The 20,608-nt window shown below is 56.2% G+C and overlaps 1 protein-coding gene across 1 annotated transcript in view; it reads left to right on the forward strand.

Moving 5' to 3' along the window:
* The first annotated feature begins 628 nt into the window (after window positions 1–628).
* The window catches only part of LOC140399088 (chloride intracellular channel protein 4-like), a 72,356-nt gene continuing 52,376 nt past the window's right edge, over window positions 629–20,608 (forward strand). Inside the window, exon 1 of the mRNA XM_072488219.1 lies at window positions 629–978. Within this exon, the coding sequence (XP_072344320.1) occupies window positions 943–978 (36 nt within the window). The 5' untranslated portion in view covers window positions 629–942. The remainder of the gene's footprint in view (window positions 979–20,608) is intronic.

The raw sequence follows: 20,608 nt of genomic DNA on the forward strand, positions 1-20,608 counted from the left end.
AAAAATGCATATGATATATAATAGTCGTTTGGTAATATCGAACTTGAGTACTGTTGAAAGCAATCAGCACTTTCTTCCCACACAGTGTAAAGTTCCCCCGACGTTAGTACTCTTACCTAGGGCAGCACGGTGGTGCAGCTGTTAGCACTGCTGCCTCACGGCTCTGAGGACCCGGGTTCGATCCCGGCCCTGGGTCACTGCCTGTGTGAAATTTGCACATTCTCCCCGTGTCTGCCAAAGATGTGCAGATTGGCCACAATAAATTGCCCCTTAATTGGAATTTAAAAAAAAAAGTTGGCATTCTTGTCTGATAAGTGCAAGAATAGAAGCTTTGACAAAGTGGCTTTTGCAGCAAACCATATACTGCATGTAAATATGACACAATAGTTGGAGGTAACATTTCATCTGTAATATACGGTCAACTTGGTTTGCATAAAACATCATTGTAAGTATGCATATTTCAGTGTGGTATGCATTAGATATTTGGTCAGCTTACACCCTCTTCAAGAATCCAAAATCTTACCATTTCCACAGTCCTTGAATTTAGCTCTAACAAGTCATTCAGTGTATACGGGAGGAGAGAAACTAACAGATAATCCCTCCCACACTCCCAGTTTCTGGGTGGCAGGCTGCATACTCTGTACACTAGGCAACCCAGAGCAAAATTAGTGCATTTGATCATAGAGCGCAGGAGATCACCTTTGAGTCTGCACGTTAATGCCAAGACAGAGAGAGAAAAGTCTCCTGATCCAATAGGTGTAGAGGGAACTTGCTTCCTGGAGTGTTGTTAACTTCTGCTAAAAGGCTCCCAGTCTTTCTTCAAACTTGTTGGGTGTGGCCTTAGGTAAGTGTTTAAGAAGCCAGCCACGAAAGCTCAGGATTTACTGTCACGATCAGCTGGTGAACTGCAGTGAACAAGTTAGGGAATACTGAGAGGAGAGGATGGCCGAGGACCCTAAGATCGAGCTGTTCATTAAGGTAAGGTCTGAGCTGAAAATATTGAAGTCTTGCGTCAAATTTTATTTTAATTTTTTTTTAGTGTTAAATAATTTATTTTAATTTCCTCCTTTGTTTAAACTTAAAATGTGAGCCTCTGCTGTAACAATTATGTGTAGGAATAAATAAAGCAGCTTTGAACGAATTGCGACTTTCCTTTGGTCCATGTCTAGTCCAAAGAATTAATTTTACTTCCCTCTTGTCAATAATTGTTTGACCCTCAGATCTGAATTTCGAACACATGAGAACAACATAGGCTGTTCCTGCCCATCAGAACTCTAGTGTCTTGTCCTTCCCATTAGATATCAAGTAGCTTATGTTGCTGCAAGTTTGTACTCCTAAGAATGTTTCAACCTCACATATATTTTTTCAACTTGCTTTCCACATATTTACATGTATGTTTTCTGATCCCACCTTGTTTTAATTTGAAGCAATTCTCCCAGCTTATTTAAACTATGCCATTTGATATTCAGCTTTGAGGTTCTGCCTTAGCTGCATTCCTTATAAACAACACACAATGAGTTTGTTTCATTTTTCCTTTTTGCCTTTCTTTTAAGTTCCTGATTAATTCCGTTGCTGCCCTCTGCATTATGCACATATTTGTGTCGTTCTGTTTGCTTTTCTCCGCCACATAGTCCAAATATTGAACACCATGCACACAAGTCAATTTAAACTCGTTTTTGGAGGCCATTTAAACTTTATCGTGTTTAATTTGCCATTTTTCTGCTCATAGCCAGTCGAATACAAACCCTTTCCTACATCTTCCATCGCTGCTTGTTCCGTGTGTTAATGATTTTGCCAAGTTGAGTCTGTGTCTGGCCTTGACAGTAATGCTGACATCTTGGTGGACTGACGACATATATAGTTACATGTCAGAATCATCTAGAGGGGTGCAGATAATTTTTGTATTCGGGATAAGTAATTGATCTCAGGAACTAAATTACAGCCAGGACTGTGATTAGAATTTAGGTATCATAGATCTGGCATCATGGATATAAGAGGCGGAATTCTCCGCAATCGGCGCGATGTCCGCCGACCGGCGCCAAAAACGGCGCGAATCAATCCGGCATCGCGCCACCCCAAAGGTGCGGAATCCTCCGCATCTTGAGCGGCCGCGCCCTAACCTTGAGGGGCTAGGCCCGCGCCGGACTGCCCCAAAAAGTGGCCAGAAGCAGGGCCACGGGAAGCGCGGTGAGCATGGCGCCAGAGAGGCGCCATCATCGCGCGACGCCCGGTTGACATGGCGGCGCGTAATTTTATGCGGCAATCCGCGCACAGGCCCCGACACAGAGAGATGGCTGCGCCCCGCCCTGCCGCTCCCAGGTTCCGGATGGTGACCAGAAGACACTGCTGGACGCAGTGGAAGAGTGGAGGGCGATCCTGTGCCCAAGACGTGGCCACCGTTACCTGGCCAGCACAGTCAGGCACAGCTGGCGTGATGTGGGCATCGCCATCAGCCCTGTGGGGCACACCCCACACTCGGGAGAGCAGTGCCGCAAGAAGCTCCACGACCTCACGAGGGCAGCCAGGGTAAGTACCCCGAGAGTTCCCCCAGACCCCCCCCCCTCCTCCCCCCCAACCACGTACCATATGACCCACATGGGCACCACACCGCCCTTGCGAGCTGCCATGGCGTGGTGCCCAGTGCCCCCCCCACCCTCCCAGTCATAATGTTGCCAACATCTGTGCTTCTTGCTGCTGACTGCCTAACTCTGAAGCCCCCCCCCCTCCCCCCCCCCGCAGGATAAGTCAGCCTACAACCATCGTGAGTGTGCAAGAACTGGAGGGGGATCACCTGTTCTGCACCCCCTTACCATCCATGAGCAGAGGGCTCTGGACCTCGCCTTGGGAGCCACACTCGGGAGGTAGCGCCATGCCAGATCGGAGTCGCAGTACCTAGTGAGACACCCCTGCCTGGCTACACTCCCTCAGCTCCTCACCTCCCCTCTCCCCCCCCCCTCATACTCCACCCGCTCACACTGCCCCCTCCACCCCCACCTCCTCACACTCCACCCGCTCACACTGCCCCCACCCCCTCACACTCCACCCGCTCACACTGCCCCCTCCACCCACTAACCCACCCTCACACTCCACCCGCTCACACTGCCCCCTCCACCCACAACCCCCCTCACACTCCACCCCCTCACATTGCCCCCTCCACCCCCTAACCCCCTCACACTCCACCCCCTCACACTGCCCCTTCCAAGCCTAATCCCCCTCACACTCCACCCCCTCGCACTGCCGCCTCCACCCCCTAACACCCTCACACTCCACCTGCTCACATTGCCCCCTCCACCCCCTAACCCCCCTCACACTCCACCGCTCACACTGCCCCCTCCATCCCCTAATCCCCCCTCACACTCCACCCCCTCACGCTCCACCGCCTCACACTGCCCCCTCCACCCCCTAACCCCCCTCACACTGCCCCCTCCACCCCTTAACCCCCCTCACACTGCCCCCTCCACCCCCTAACACCCCTTCACACTGACTGCTCCACCCCCTAACCCCACCTCACACTCCACCCCCTCACACTGCCCCTCCACCCCAACCCCCTCGCACTCCACCCCCTCACACTGCCCCCTCCACCCCTAACCCCCCCCTCACACTAACCCCTCCACCCCTAACCCCCCACACACTGACCCCTCCACCCCCTAACACCCCTCACACTCCACCCCCTCACACTGCCCCCTCCACCCCCTAACCACCTCACACTCCACCCCTCACACTGCCCCCTCCACCCCCTAACCCCCCTCACCAGCCCCTCACACTGCCCCCTCCACCCCCTAACCCCCTCACACTCCACCCCTCACACTGCCCGCTCAACCTCCAACCCCCCTCACACTGCCCCCTCCACCCCCTAACCCCCCCTCACACTGACCCCTCCACCCCCTAACCCCCCTCACACTTCACCCCCTCACACTGCCACCTCCACCCCCTAACCCCCCTCGCACTCCATCCCCTCACACTGCCCCCTCCACCCCTAACCCCCTCACACTTCATCCCCTCACAATGCCCCCTCCACCCCTAACCCCCCCTCACACTGACCCCTCCACCCCTAACCCCCCTCGCACTGACCGCTCCACCCCCTAACCCCACCTCACACTCCACCCGCTCACACTTCCAACCCCCTTACACTCCACCCCCTCACACAGCCCCCTCCACCCCTAACCCCCCCCTCACACTGACCCCTCCACCCCTAACCCCCCCTCACACGGACCCCTCCACCCCCTATCCCCCCTCACACTCCACCCCCTCACACTGCCCCCTCCACCCCCTAACCCCCCTCACACTCCACCCCCTCACACTGCCCCCTCCACCCCCTAACCCCCTCACACTCCACCCCTCACACTGCTCCCTCCACCTCCAACCCCCCTCACACTGCCCCCTCCACCCCCTAACCCCCCCTCACACTGACCCCTCCACCCCCTAACCCCCCCTCACACTCCATCCCCTCACACTGCCCCCTCCACCCCTAACCCCCCTCACACTCCATCCCCTCACACTGCCCCCTCCACCCCTAACTCCCTCACACTCCACCCCCTCACACTGCCCCCTCCACCCCCTAACCCCCTCACACTCCACCCCTCACACTGCTCCCTCCACCTCCAACCCCCCTCACACTGCCCCCTCCACCCCCTAACCCCCCCTCACACTGACCCCTCCACCCCCTAACCCCCCCTCACACTCCATCCCCTCACACTGCCCCCTCCACCCCTAACCCCCCTCACACTCCATCCCCTCACACTGCCCCCTCCACCCCTAACTCCCTCACACTCCACCCCTCACACTGCCCCCTCCACCCCCTAATCCCCCTCACACTCCACCCCCTCACACTGCCCCCTCCACCCCCTAACCCCCTCACACTCCACCCCTCACACTGCTCCCTCCACCTCCAACCCCCCTCACACTGCCCCCTCCACCCCCTAACCCCCCCTCACACTGACCCCTCCACCCCCTAACCCCCCCTCACACTCCATCCCCTCACACTGCCCCCTCCACCCCTAACCCCCCTCACACTCCATCCCCTCACACTGCCCCCTCCACCCCTAACTCCCTCACACTCCACCCCTCACACTGCCCCCTCCACCCCCTAATCCCCCTCACACTCCACCCCCTCACACTGCCCCCTCCACCCCCTAACCCCCTCACACTCCACCCCTCACACTGCTCCCTCCACCTCCAACCCCCCTCACACTGCCCCCTCCACCCCCTAACCCCCCCTCACACTGACCCCTCCACCCCCTAACCCCCCCTCACACTCCATCCCCTCACACTGCCCCCTCCGCCCCTAACCCCCCTCACACTCCATCCCCTCACACTGCCCCCTCCACCCCTAACTCCCTCACACTCCACCCCTCACACTGCCCCCTCCACCCCTAACTCCCTCACACTCCACCCCTCACACTGCCCCCTCCACCCCTAACCCCCCTCACACTCCATCCCCTCACACTGCCCCCTCCACCCCTAACTCCCTCACACTCCACCCCTCACACTGCCCCCTCCACCCCTAACCCCCCTCACACTCCATCCCCTCACACTGCACCCTCCGCCCCCTCACACCCGACTCCGCGTGTCTAACGAAACATGCTTTACTGTGTATTCCAGGGCCAGCCGCCCATTGTCCGGAACATCTCAGGTCTCACCGTCGTCCAGGTCCACGTCCATCTGCCCACAGGGATGCACGCCAGGGAGGGGAAGGATGACGGACGGGGGGCCCTTTTCCGAAGCCGGGCCACAGGAGATGGACGCACAGAGGACCGACACAGACGACACTGACAAACACAGGACGGACAGTCAGGACACTGACAGCCATGAGACGGACGAAGAGAGGATGGAGAGCCAGGACAGTGACGGACAGAGGACGGGGACTCTGGATAGTGACGCACAGAGGACGGCCAAACAGATGATGGACAGACTGGACACGGCCCCTCACATGGGCCAGGGAAAATGTCCATCGGTCCAAGGCCCGACCCAGGAGACCCCAGGCCTGGGGTCCGATGAGGACATGGACCTTGCGTCACAGCTGTCACCCACACCCTCCACCATCGCGGATACCCTCACCTCGGTTGGGCACATTAGTGAGGAGGCTTCTGGGACAATGACTGGTGCGCACCACACAGCCGAACCGGTACAGCAGGTGGAGGTAGGAGCAGCCGAGGGGCTGGACAGTCGGAGGGTAGCCCAGCCCCAGCTGCCGCCCAGGCGGTTCCCGGGTTCCTGGACTTAACAGATCCAATCACAGACCCGATACGTTTGGAAATCCAGGGCGGGGTCAATGGGATGACGGCTGCCTTCCAGCATCTGCAGACGCAGGTGGAGGAGTCCATCCGCGTCCAGGAGCAGGGAGTGGTGCCGGTCATGGCTGCCCCGCAGGCCGACACTGCACGGGTGACTTCCGCGGTGGAGGCAATGGGGGCAACGGTTTCGCCGATGGGTCAGATTCTGCAAGGCGTGGGGCTTCATGTGCACGCGTCATCCGTGGCCCAGGACAGGGCGGCCCTCTCACAGGCAGCCATGTCCCAGAGCCAGCTGAACATTGCCGCCGTGCTCCGGGGTCTGGCCCAATCTCAGCAGGCCATGGCCCAGTCTCAGCAGGCCATGGCCCAGTCTCAGCAGGCCATGGCCCAGTCTCAGCAGGCCATGGCCCAGTCTCAGCAGGCCATGGCCCAGTCTCAGCAGGCCATGGCCCCGTCTCAGCAGGCCATGGCCCAGTCTCAGCAGGCCATCGCTGAGAGCATCGGCGGCCTTGCGCACGTGCTGGATGGCGTCGCACAAGCCCAGATGGAGTTTGCACAGTCCCTGACAGGGATGGCGCACTTCCTGAGCTCCATCGCTGTGAACGTTCAGACCCTGGTCGATGCCACAGCGGGCCTCCAGGACTGGCAGTGCCAGGTGTCGGTGATGCCATGCCGCTTGTCTCCGCTTGCACCACCATCCCATAGTGAGGCCCAGGGGTCACCGGGCTTCCCGAGGGAGGAGGAGGTTCTGGGGCCCATCCCGGTGATTAATGCAAGGGAGGTCCCAGAACATTCGGACTCCCCCCACCCCCCCCCACCCCCCCCCCCCCCACCCCACCGTTCCATCCCTGGTGCATCTGGCGGGCAGCGGGCAGAACTGGGTGGCACCACGCCATCCAGCACGCCCGCCGAGCAGCCATCTAAGCCGGGCCGCCCCAGGAAACGCCCGCCAATGGGGAGCCAAGTCACAGGGCAGGAGTCTCAGCAGTCCGCCTCCACTCCTGCTGTACCGTCTGGGGAAAAGCAAGGCCTAGTGGTAGGGCCCGTAAGACAAAGAAGTTCGACACGTAGTAAGTCGGCACGGGTGCAGGGCACAGCTTAATTATAGGGGCTAGGGCACTTGTATGTGAATGTCACGATTAAAGTCACTGTTACACCAAACCTAGATGCCTTAGTGCTATATCCGGTGCCTGAAGGGTCGTGAAGGGGACCGAATGACGCTGGGGTCGAAGTTTGATCCAACGGTGAGGCCGGGTGTCCCACCCAACCCCCCCCCCCCCCAACCCCCCCGTCGTCCTCGGAACACTGACGCCAGCTACCCCACATGGCCATGTGATGGAGTGTCCGTGAGGCACACAGGGATCACCCAGGTTGAAGGTGTAGCTGTGGCCAAGAGTCAGACATTACCTAACGATCCGGAGCTCACAGCTCATCGCAGAGCGGGTCGTCATCATTCAACATGGCACTGATCACACCCGCTTACACAAGCAATTGTGTGAGACCATCCCGTTGTGCCGCAGGTTTAAGGTGCTTTGAAAGTGATGGTGTGGGAGCTAGGGTTGTCGGATGGTGAGGGAGGTGGGGGTGCTGGGTGGTGCGTTTGGGCGGAACGGTGGTGCAAGTGCCTTGCTCAGCGGTGCCCTCCCCCTAGTTGGTGAAACGTGTGACAATCAAGGCCTCGCGTGCTCGCTCGCCAAGCCGGTGGCGTCGTGCAGCCTCCCGGCCATATCCAGCTCCCATGTCGCGTCTGCCCCCCACTTCCCCCCCCCACCCCCCCCCCCTCCCTCCCCCTCCTCCTCCTCCTCATGTACAGATGCATCGCACTCACCGGGCTCCCCCTGTGCCCCCTCCTCCAGGACATCGCCCCTCTGCTGCAGACAACAACTATGCAGCTGACCCTCTCTGAATGGTGCTGGAGGGCCCCGCCAGAGTGGTCCAGGCACCTGAAGCGCATCTTCAAGATGCCAAAGCACCTCTCGACAACACCCTTGATTGCTGCTTGGGCCTCATTGTAGAGGGTCCCCGCGTTGGTCTGCGGCCGCCGTATAGGCGTCATCAGCCACGACCGCAACGGGTAACCCCTGTCGCCCAGCAACCAGCCCCTCAGCCACGGGGGGTTGTCCCTCGAACATGGCGGGGATGAAGGATTGCGCCAGTACAAAGGCATCATGCACACTGCTGGGGTACTGGGCGCACACGTGCATGATCTTCATGCGGTGGTCACAGACCATCTGAATGTCCCCTTTCTGTTCATGAACACGTCCCTGTTCTCCGATGGTGGACGCATGGTGACGTGTACCCCATCAATCACCCCCTGGACCATCGGTATCCTGGCCACGGAGGCGAATCCCGCTGCCCGGGTGTAGCACCGTCAATATGACGCGAGGCAGGTTGAGGTAATGTCAATTGAAGGCTTTATTAAGCAGAACTTTATCCCCAGCAGCGTGGTTACAGAATGCAGCTGCTGAGGGAAATGGAGGGAAAAACTGGGTTCTTATACCGACATTTCTGGGTGGAGTCCAGTAGGTGGCAGATCCTATCAGGACCTGGCATCCCTCCACCAATAGCCTGTTGACACGTGGTGTACCGTATTACCCCTGATACATACCACCACATTCACCCCTTGTTGAAATAAACCCGGCGGGCTGGTGGTTCGCATGGTGGTAGGGGTTTACAGAGTCGGTACTGTGCCGTAACTTTGAACAAAACACAAAATTATCGCTTCAACTGGGCCAACGGGCCAAACAGGGTCGGCATGATGCCATAACTATAACAAGACACAATAACTGAAAACGTTGAGAGTTAAAGTGATTCGATGAGCCGGGTGGGCGCCCTGGTCGTCCTTTCCGATCGTCTCGGGCATGGTGGTGATGGCGCTGGCTCGAGTCCCGTCGACTTTGGGAGCGTAGCGCTGTCCCCTGTGTCCTTACCCCTGGGCGGGTCTGGGAGGAGAACCGAACCCCCTGGGAAGGGGGTGGCTGTGGGATGAACCGGCGGGAGTGAGGAGGTGGTGATTGGCGTTGGGGGGGTGTGGGTAGCTCCGGCGGGCACCAGATCTCGCAGGAAGACCGTGTCCTGTCGGCCATCGGGGTACTCCACATAGGCGTATTGCGGGTTGGCGTGAAGGAGATGCACCCGTTCCACCAACGGATCTGACTTGTGCGCCCGCACATGTTTCCGGAGCAGAATGGGTCCCGGAGCTGCTAGCCAGGTCGGAAGTGGCGTTCCAGAGGAGGACTTCCTAGGAAAGAAGAGGAGGCGCTCGTGAGGCATTTGATTCGTTGTGGTGCACAGCAGGGACCGGATAGAGTGAAGGGCATCCGGGAGGACTTCCTGCCAGCGGGAAAATGGGAGGCTCCTAGACCGGAGGGCCAGCTGGACGGCCTTCCAGACCGTTCCATTCTCCCTTTCTACCTGCCCGTTCCCCCGGGGGTTGTAACTGGTTGTCCTGCTCGAGGCTATGCCCCTGCTGAGCAGGAATTGATGCAGTTCGTCACTCATAAAGGAGGACCCCCTGTCGCTATGGATATAGTCGGGGAAACCGAACAGTGTAAAAATGGTACCGAGGGCTTTAATGACCGTGGACGCTGTCATGTCGGGGCAGGGGATGGCGAAAGGGAAACGGGAGTATTCGTCAACGACGTTCAGGAAGTACGCGTTGCGATCGGTGGAGGGGAGGGGGCCTTTGAAATCCAAACTGAGGCGTTCAAAGGGTCGAGAGGCCTTAACCAGGTGCGCTCGATCTGGCCTGAGAAAGTGCGGTTTGCACTCAGCGCAGATCTGGCAGTTTCTGGTGACTGTTCGGATGTCCTCGACGGAGTAAGGGAGGTTGCGGGCCTTAAGGAAGTGGTAGAAATGAGTGACCCTCGGGTGGCAGAAGTCCTCATGGAGGGCTTGTAGACGGTCCACTTGTACATTGGCACATGTGCCGCGAGATAGGGCATCGGATGGCTTGTTCAGCTTTCCGGGACGATACAAGATCTCATAATTGAAGGTGGAGAGTTTGATCCTCCACCGCAAGATCTTGTCGTTCTTGATCTTGCCCCGCTGTGCATTATCGAACATGAAGGCAACCGACCGTTGGTCAGTGAGAGGAGAGTGAATCTCCTATCGGCCAGGTAATGCCTCCAATATCTCACAGCTTCTACTATGGCTTGTGCCTCCTTTTCTACTGAGGAGTGGTGGATTTCTGAAGCGTGGAGGGTTTGGGAGAAGAAGGCCACGGGTCTGCCTGCTTGGTTGAGGGTGGCCGCCAGAGCTACATCCGATGCGTCGCTCTCAACCTGGAAGGGGAGGGACTCGTCGGTGGCGCGCATCGTGGCCTTTGCGATATCCGCTTTGATGCGGCTAAAGGCCTGGCATGTCTCTGTCGTCAGGGGAAAAGTAGTGGACTGGATTAGTGCACGGGCCTTGTCTGCGTACTGGGGGACCCACTGGGCGTAATAAGAAAAGAAGCCCAGGCAACGTTTCCGGTCTTTGGCACAGTGGGGGAGAGGGAACTCCATGAGGGGGCGCATGCGTTCAGGGTCGGGGCCTATCACTCCATTACGCACTACGTAGCCCAGGATGGCTAGACGATCGGTGCGGAACACGCATTTTTCTTTGTCGTAAGTGAGGTTCAGGGCGTGAGCGGTCTGGAGGAATTTTTGGAGATTGGCGTTGTGGTCCTGCTAGTCGTTGCCGCAGATGGTGACGTTGTCGAGATACGGGAATGTGGCCCGTAAACCGTGCTGGTCAACCATTCGGTCCATCTCTCGTTGGAAGACCGAGACTCCGTTCGTGACGCCGAATGGAACCCTTAAAAAGTGGTATAACCGCCCGTCTGCTTCGAAGGCAATATATTTGCGGTCACCGGGACGGATGGGGAGCTGGTGGTAGGCGGACTTGAGTTCCACGGTGGAAAAGACCTTGTACTGTGCAATCCAATTGACCATGTCGGATATGCGGGGGAGAGGGTACGCATCTAGCTGAGTGTACCTGTTGATTGTCTGACTATAGTCGATGACCATCCTCTGTTTCTCCCCGATCTTAACAACTACCACCTGGGCTCTCCAGGGACTGTTGCTAGCCTGGATGATGCCTTCCTTCAGCAGCCTCTGGACTTCGGACCGGATAAATGCTCGGTCCTGGGCGCTGTACCGTCTGCTCTTTGTGGCGACGGGTTTGCAATCCGGGGTGAGGTTCGCAAACAAGGAAGGCGGTTCAACCTTGAGGGTCGCGAGGCCGCAGACAGTTAGTGGGGGTATAGGGCCGCCAAATTTAAATGTTAAACTCTGGAGGTTGCATTGGAAGTCCAAACCTAGGAGTGTGGGCGCACAGAGATGGGGGAGGACATACAGCCGGTAATTTCGGAACTCCCACCCCTGCACTGTTAGGTTAGCGATGCAGAACCCCGTGATCTGAACGGAGTGGGATCCCGCCGCCAGGAATATTTTCTGGGTGCTTGGCCGAATTACGAGGGAACAGCGCCTTGCCGTGTCCGGATGAATGAAGCTCTCCGTGCTCCCAGAGGCGATAAGACACGGCGTCTCGTAGCCATTCACTAGGACTGTAGTGGTTGCAGTCTGGAGCATCCGGGGTCGCGACTGGTCGAGGGTCGTCGAAGCCGGACGTGGTTGTTGAAGTTGAGCATCGTAATCGGGCAGTATGTGGCCGTCTGTGTCAGGGTCCTTCAGCCAAGATGGCGGCGTCCACGGATCGAGTGCGGTCGGGGGTGGACAAAATGGCGGCGCCCATCTCTCCCTCGTGGCGTCCGGGGTCCAAAATGGCGGCGTCCGTTGGCCACACGTGGATCGCTGCGGGGGCTGGGTCTGTGGTCCCGTTTCTTCCCCGGAGATAGCGGCGACCCCGCGGGACTTGCACACCGTCGCGTAGTGGCCCTTCTTCCCGCAGCTTTTGCAGGTAGCCGCGCGGGCCGGGCATCGCTGCCGAGGGTGTTTCGGCTAGCCGCAAAAATAGCAGCGGGGCCCCCCCGGTTGGTCTGGTGTTTTGGCCGCGCAGGTTTGCGGGGGTGGGGGGGGGTGTCGGAGAGTCGACCGCAGCGGGGGTCCACGGAGCCCAAGGGGCTGTAGTGCGGTCGGGGGCGTAGGCGCGGGCGTTACGCGAGGCCACATCGAGGGATGCCACCAGGGCCCGAGCTTCTGTAAGTCCCAGAGATTCTTTCTCCAGAAGCCTCTGGCGGATCTGGGAAGAGGCCAAACCTGCCACATACGCATCGCGGACCAGGAGCTCTGTGTGTTCACTCGCTGTTACCGCCGGGCAGTTGCAGTTTCGACCCAGGATCTGCGGGGCGTTATAAAACTCGTCCAGCGATTCCCCCGGAAATTGCCGTCATGTGGCGAGCTGGTAGCGAGCAAAAACCTGGTTGGCGGGCCGGATGTAGATATCCTTCAGCGCGGCGATGGCACCGGTGAAACCGTCCTTGTCCTCGATAAGGGAGTAGACATCAGGTCTCACCCTGGAATAGAGGACCTGCATCTTTTGTTCGTCAGTTGGTGTGCCGGGGGCCGTTCGGAGGTAGCCCTCAAAGCATGCCATCCAGTGTTTGAAGATAGAGGCCGAGTTAGCTGCTTGGGGTGCGATGTGCAGACACTCCAGGGTGATTCGGAGCTCCATGTTCCCATGTTGTTTTCTTCAATTTAAATTCTGCTTAATAAATTGTGGCACCGTCAATATGACGCGAGGCAGGTTGAGGTAATGTCAATTGAAGGCTTTATTAAGCAGAACTTTATCCCCAGCAGCGTGGTTACAGAATGCAGCTGCTGAGGGAGATGGAGGGAAAAACTGGGTTCTTATACCGGCATTTCTGGGTGGAGTCCAGTAGGTGGCAGATCCTATCAGGACCTGGCATCCCTCCACCAATAGCCTGTCGACACGTGGTGTACCGTATTACCCCTAATACATACCACCACACCGGGCATCCTGGTGTGCGCGGTCCTCTGGAAATTGGATGTACCGGTCGGCGATGGCATACAGGACGTCAGTGACTGCTCGGATGCACCGGTGCACCGATGCCTGGGAGATACCGGACAGGTCCCCGCCCGGCACCTGGAACGACCCTGTCGCGTAGAAGCTGAGGGCAACCGTCACCTTAACGGCCACCGGGATAGCATGTCCTCCCCCCATTCCACGTGGTGTCAGGTGTGCCATGAGGTGGCATATATGTGCGACGGTCTCCCCGACTCATCCGGAGTCTGCTCCTGCATGCCCTGTCCGGCAGATCCTCGAAGGTCATGCGGTGACAGTACACGCGAGACCTCATGGGGCGCCTCCGGCGCCTTGGCACCACCACCTCCTCCTCCTCCTCCCCTTGCGCCCCATCAAGATCAGTTTACTCGTCCTGTGCATCCCCAACGATTTGGTGGTCATCGTCCCACTCCGCCGCCTCCTGCACCTGTCAGGCGGGCGGGCCTGCAGCCTGAGCAGGTGGCACGGGGCCCTCTGTAGCCAGTCCCTCTGCTACAGCTGCCGCTGCCACAGCTGCTTGTCATGATATTCAAACACACACATCATGATAGACACACCAACAGACAAATCAGAACACACAACACCACAACCAATGACAGAAAGATATAAAAGCACAGACACGACCCCCGGTGGTCAGTATTAGCTGCAGAGGAGAACCAGGACACATCTATTGCCAAACACACTCAGGGAGACAGCACGTGCAGAGTATCCAGAACGAACTGTATTATAAGAGTTATAATAAAATAGAGTTGTACCACATACAACTGTGTTGGCTCATCTGTGCACCAGAGCACCCAACACCACATGGTACAGGAGTGGATCGATACCTGCCGGCATACCTCAGTGTACACAGACAACCAGCAGTGCCCAGGCATGATGTACGAGCTCCCGGTTCCGCAGGCGCTCCAGTGCCACGGCGACCTCCGCGAAAACTGGCGGCGATTCCGGCAAATGTTCGAATTGTTCCTGGTGGCAGCTGAACTCAAAGACCTGGATGATAGGGAAAAAATTGAATTTCTCCTCACCATCGCCGGTGCAAGGGCAAGAGAAATATTCAGAAGGTTCAGGTTCTTCAGGAGGCAGCAAAGGTACGATTACCAGGCAGTCCTGGGCAAATTCTCCAAGTACTGTGAAGAAAACGCAATCCAATCGGCACATAAAGGTAAGAAAAGCTGCAGTACTCACCTCGTGGCTGGGATCCCGGAGCCCGAATTCCCAGAGGCCGAAATCCCGGGCCTGAGAGAAGGCTGGGTCGAGGTCGGCGGCCATCTTGCTAAAGGTATAACGCTAGCACAGTTGCGCGAGAAGTGCGCAGAACCGGAAGTTTCGTTTGCGCATGCGCGAGATGCTGCGCATGCGCAGTCAAGAAAACGGCCATCGGTAAAGGAACAGCGATCTGAGCATGCGCAGTCGCTTCCTACGTGCTTCATACCGAGCGTCAGGATGTCAGAGGCCCCAGACTGCACCAATTTAAAAGGGAAATGTCCCAAATCCAATTTAAAAGGGTCCCAAATCAAAAAAACAAAAATCTGTTAAAGCTGTAAAACAACCTTCCCTCACCTGGAATGACAGCACAGTGCCGCAAATTGACCCAGGAGATGAATTTGACCTCCGAAGAACCCTCCGACAAGCAGTTACCTACGCACAAGCCGATGATTCCGACCTTGAATACTTCGATGACGATCTTTACAGTGTTTCCGGACCTCGCGAGCCCAATGATAGCTCCGTGGTCCTATATGACTATGACTCGGACGAACCTTTCGTGTTGCACATTGGCGGCCCCCACATTGAATCCGACGCAGATGCGGATTCATTTTTCGGATTTGAGGATCTTCAATCCAGCAGATATGACGTTCCAACTTATCAGTACCGGATGATGCTGCAGCCTGACATTAACAGACAGGGAGCGGTGCAAGCACACGGAGAGTGCCCTGCTGCCACACAGAGCGTGGTCCACGTCCCGCTCAACGTTCCCGACTCTATGAAAGAAGACATGCAAGACTCCAGAGTGCAGTCCTCGCATGAACCAGAAGTGACTCCAGTGTCACAAGCTTCCACAGCAAGCTCGTGGACAGACTCCACAATTGCAGAAATGCAAGACTCCAGAGCGCAGTCCTTGCACGAACAAGAAGTGACTCCAGTGTCACAAGCCTCCACAGAGAGCTCGTGGACGGACTCCACGATGGAAGGAACGCAAGACTCCAGAGCGCAGTCCTTGCAGGAACAAGACCATGAGGGTCTAGCAACCTCTCCTGACCAACCAGCGGCAGACGATGCAAGTCTGCCATGCTCACGTGAACAGCAAGAAGGCTATAACAGCCTACCATGCTCCACTACACAGCAGCATGAACATGGCGGTCTCTCATGCTACAATGAAGGGCACAGCGCTGAAGACTGTTCAAGCCCAACTGAAGACAAGCCAAAGGAATCGCCTCGTCCAAGCCCGAAGAAAAAAGGTTTATGCGCTGACCTTCAGGATCATTATAGCCGAACAGAGATTAATAATGCTGCACGGCCACAGAAGGATGCTGAGGATTTGCTAACGAAATTAATTGAATGTTTAACTTGCAAGGAGCAGACTGAGAATTGCCAGTGTTTTAGTACGGATCGAAAAAATGGACAAGACATTGATCCTCAGGTAATGGAAATAACACAACCTGAATCATATCTACAGCAGGGACAAATGTCTCCCTTCAACACAACACCGCAAAATCCCAACTTCGGAGACCAGCAGTTAGTCAGTAATGACTCTTCAAACCTTGAGGGGAACATTAATTGCATTGAACCTATACACGCTCCACTGATTATTGAGCAGAACATTGGAGCAAGAATCCTGAGGACACCGACATCGAGTAGCCAGATAACGAATTTAAAACCCACAGCAGTGTCAAGTGAACCAAGTGTGCTTTCCACTAATGGTGAAGATGCAGATAAGGTCGACCCGATTATCCATTGTACCACACTAACCCCAGTGATTAAGCAGTTATGTATGGGGAGTATAAGGTGGGCAATTGAGAACAGTAAAAGAGAGACTGTGACCATGCCAGTCCCAGCAAAATCAGACCCAGAGACCATGAAGGCATGTACATTAGACAAAGATACACATGAGGCACCTGAGAAGAAAAGTGAAACGGAATGTTCTTTGGAAAATAGTACAATGTCGATAGAAACATTGGATCCTATATTCGAGACCATACCTATGGGAGAATTTGGGGGTAATAAACAAGGTTCTGCAATGTCTGGGGGAAGATTTAAAATTCCAAAGAAGAAAAGCCCAAATGAAGGACAACGGCAAGACAATGACAGTCCACCGACATGGTGTGCACCACCAGATGAAAACTCTGACAATTTACCCAACCCTAGTGAACAGCAAGCTGCTAATGAGGATCTATCCACGGGATGTGAGACGAGTGACGACAGCATCCCACTTCCCATGCAAAAGGTGCAAGGTGACAGACCTCGCCTAGTGCGTACCGAGGCACTCGACGATCACGGTGGGACCACTGACGACTGCGGTGGCAGCGCACCGCTTCCACCCTCGATGGCTCGACCCTCTCCACTGGTTGGTGCATTCCTGCATGTTCCGACTCCAGAAGTGCAGCTTCAGGGAATCTCGGCTGCCTCCAGTGAACCTGTTGGGACTCCGGACGGGGGGCATCGACGGAAGGCAGACCGGACTCCAGATGGGGAGCAGCCAAGCGCCGACTCTGATTCGCGCACGCCAGACCTTGCTCCGGACGGGCGGTGTCGCGGCCTCGGTGATGGCACGCTCAGGGTGACGGCGGATGCCACGGCGACAGGGAATGGATCGCGTGGCAGTCCCACTGGGTCGGCAGTGGCAACCAGCACCGGCGGTCCAAGATGGACACACCAATTCGCGCCATCGCCAGACGTTGATGCGAGCAACAATTCTCTCTCCAAGGCGACATGCTTCGACGTTTCTCTGCGGAGTCGCCCTTCCGGCACAGCAGGTGGCCGGAACCAGCGTACACGGTCTCGGCCAACTTCCACATCTGGCACAGTCATCGCCTTGCATGATATTAGTGATGGTGCTACTTCGATGGCAACGACCCATCGGCTACAAGATGCCGTCCACCACAAACATAAAAAGAAAAAGACTCCACCTTGTTCCTGGCATGCAGGGCGGATGGATTGGTGCGTAGGCGCAATCAGCGAGCTTTGCGCCGCCTTCCACGCTCGCAACTGAACCGTACGCACACGCCGGATCCTCCACTGGTTCCCAAGGATGACTTCGTGGAGATGCCACGGATCATGCCCCTTCCATCGCCACCAGAACCAAATCTCCACAGCTGAACCGGCTTGAGGACCAGCCCATTCTTGAGGCGGTCACCCATTAGGCTGGACTTATAACGCTGTTCATACGTTCAAAAAGTCAAACACTTCTGTATTATAACCTGTTGTTGTTTATTGTTCCAGATATCGTCTGACCAGACCAATGTTCAAGTTTCTTTTTTTCTCTCGCATCCAAGTTTTGTTATGGTACAACCTTGTTAGTGTGACGCACCCGACATCACCCCATGTAAATAGTTACGTCATATACACACGCTGTACATAACACACACACACACTCTTCGATGCACTCACGACACAATTATATTTATAACCACGTAGGCACATATCTTTGTAAAAAGGGGGGATGTCATGATATTCAAACACACACATCATGATAGACACACCAACAGACAAATCAGAACACACAACACCACAACCAATGACAGAAAGATATAAAAGCACAGACACGACCCCCGGTGGTCAGTATTAGCTGCAGAGGAGAACCAGGACACATCTATTGCCAAACACACTCAGGGAGACAGCACGTGCAGAGTATCCAGAACGAACTGTATTATAAGAGTTATAATAAAATAGAGTTGTACCACATACAACTGTGTTGGCTCATCTGTGCACCAGAGCACCCAACACCACACTGCTCTGAGCCACCTGCGTCGATGCTGCCAAAGTGCCACCTGCAGGGCAGCGGCTCCCGCCACGGCGGCAAACATCGCTGGCTGGCGCACAAGCATTAAGATCTGCAGGAGGGGGGCAGGGGCGCGCGGGGGGGTGGGGGAGATACAACACGTTTAACGATGGCGCATTGACACCTCGACAGCCAGGTGCCATGGGATACATGTGTGTCCCGGTTGGCTACAGACACGGAGACACCCTGACCCCTGCCCACAGTAACCGCTCACCGCCCAGTTTTGCCCGTCCCTCCTCATTACGCCACCGTGGGCTGGCCATGCCCTCACGGGGCCTGGCATGTGTGTCGCCTTGACCCGTCCCAGAGGTGTTCTCCGTCAGCTGGGTGTTGCAGCACCTGTGTGTGTGTGTGTGGGGGGGGGGACTGGGCGCACCCAAGGTCAAGGCGTGTGCCCACACGGGATGGCAGCACCAGTGGCCTTTGCCCATCAGCGTGACCTCAGCTTGCGTGACCTCCCCCCTTCCCCTCCTCTCCCCCTCCTCATTCCCCCCCGTCCCCACCTCCTTCCCCTCTCCTCCTTCCCCCCTCCTTCCCCCCCTCCTTCCCCCTCCTCCTTCCCCCCCTCCTCCTTCCCCCCCTCCTCCTTGCCCCCCTCCTCCTTGCCCCCCTCCTCCTTCCCCCACTCCTCCTCCCCCTCCCCTCCTCCTCCTCCTTCTCCCCCCCTACTCCTTCTCCCCCCTCCTCCTTGCCCCCCTCCTCCTTCCCCCCCCTCCTCCTCCCCTCCCCTCCTCCTCCTCCTCCCCCCCCCACTCCTTCTCCCCCTCCCCCCCCGGGCATGGCGGCACCCTTCCCCAAGACCCCCCCCCCCACGCCATCACTGGCCATGGACGCCACAACATGCTGCCTCCAAAAACGCCGGCCACTCACCTCCTCACTCCGCATCGTCGGCCAGCACGACTGGCTGACGAGTTTATTTAGCAGGGGTAAACCGCGACGGCGTGACTTCGAGCCATCCGGGCCGCTGAATAACGGGGGCCCGGAGAATCGCAAGACTTCGCACCTCAGGCGATTCTCCGGGAGGCCGGTTGGGAGAATGGCGATACGGCGTCGGACCGGCGTCACGCGAAAATCCGGCTCGAATGGCGATTCTCCCAAACGGCGCGGCATGGGAGAATCCCGCTCTGTATGTTTTCAAATTGGACATTACTCTCTTCAGGGAGTCAAGACAACAATGGAATACAGCAAAGTGCAGTCTACCTTCTAGTTTTGGGTTAAAATGACAAAGACAAATTCAGAAATAAAGCAAATTTACCCTCAACAGATGTGACCAGAATTATCTTAGATCCAGAAACAGTGAACACAGGATGAGGCCTGTGATTTAAAAGTTGCGAAAAGCACAGGTTATCAAGGTCGAAATGATGACAGCAAATTAGAATGGAAAAAGTGTGTACTCCCCATCGAAACTGCAGCTCCTGTCACACCAGCATTGATCGTTAATGTAATACAGTATCATTCTCGGCCTTTTGGCTAAGATCGAGCATCAGATAGCGCCCAAGATGAGGTGCAATTCCTTCTCTTGTCAGTTTGAACCTTGTATGTCTCTCTTGGGGAGATCATGAATTGGGTTCAATTTGAATTGGCTTTTGGAGCAAGCAGTAAGATGGATCAAGGATTTCCCTGTCCACTCTGCGCATTGGCTTTGTAACTATCCGGATGGGATTTTAAAATATGAAAAATAAATAAATGTAATTCATTAATAATTGTTATTTTGGGTTCCCACCATGGCATCTACGGCTATTCCCTGGTTTCTACTATCCTTATCCTTCCAATGTTCTCAGTCACTGATCGCTTTTGATCTCTTATCTCTGTATTAGAAGTATAGAATCCCTAAAGTGTAGTAGGAGGCCATTCGGCCCATCGAGTCTGCACCGGCCCTCTGAAAGAGCACCCAACCTAGGCCCACTCCCCCGCCCTATCCCCGTAACCCCATAACCCCACCTAACCTGCACATCTTTGGACACTTGGGGCAATTTTGGCATAGCCAATCCACCTAACCTGTACATTGTTGGACTTTGGGAGGAAACTGGAGCACCCGGAGGAAACCCACACAGACACGGGAAAAACGTGCAAACTCGACATGGTAACCCAAAGCCGGAATTGAACCTTGGCACTGTGAGTCAGCAGTGCTAACCACTATGCCACCATGCCACCTGTTTCTGCCAAACATCCTTGGTGGTGCTTTCTTTGACTTTTCCTTCACGAACCTTGGGTGCTTTTCTTCATTCTTATATTGTGTATGATGTTGATGCCTGCTGACTTCGGACACTGTGATTACAGTGCCCAATCTTCTGTCTTTCTGACCATGCGTGGGTCCCTTCAGCCCTCTTTTATGTGAGAATGTTCCAGGTAGATTTATTGCTTGACTTATCCTCCATTTGGGTATGTTCCGGTGGCTGACAAAGCTGATTCT

Source organism: Scyliorhinus torazame, chromosome 22, assembly GCF_047496885.1.
Source record: "Scyliorhinus torazame isolate Kashiwa2021f chromosome 22, sScyTor2.1, whole genome shotgun sequence".
Classification (NCBI taxonomy): Eukaryota; Metazoa; Chordata; class Chondrichthyes; order Carcharhiniformes; family Scyliorhinidae; genus Scyliorhinus; species Scyliorhinus torazame.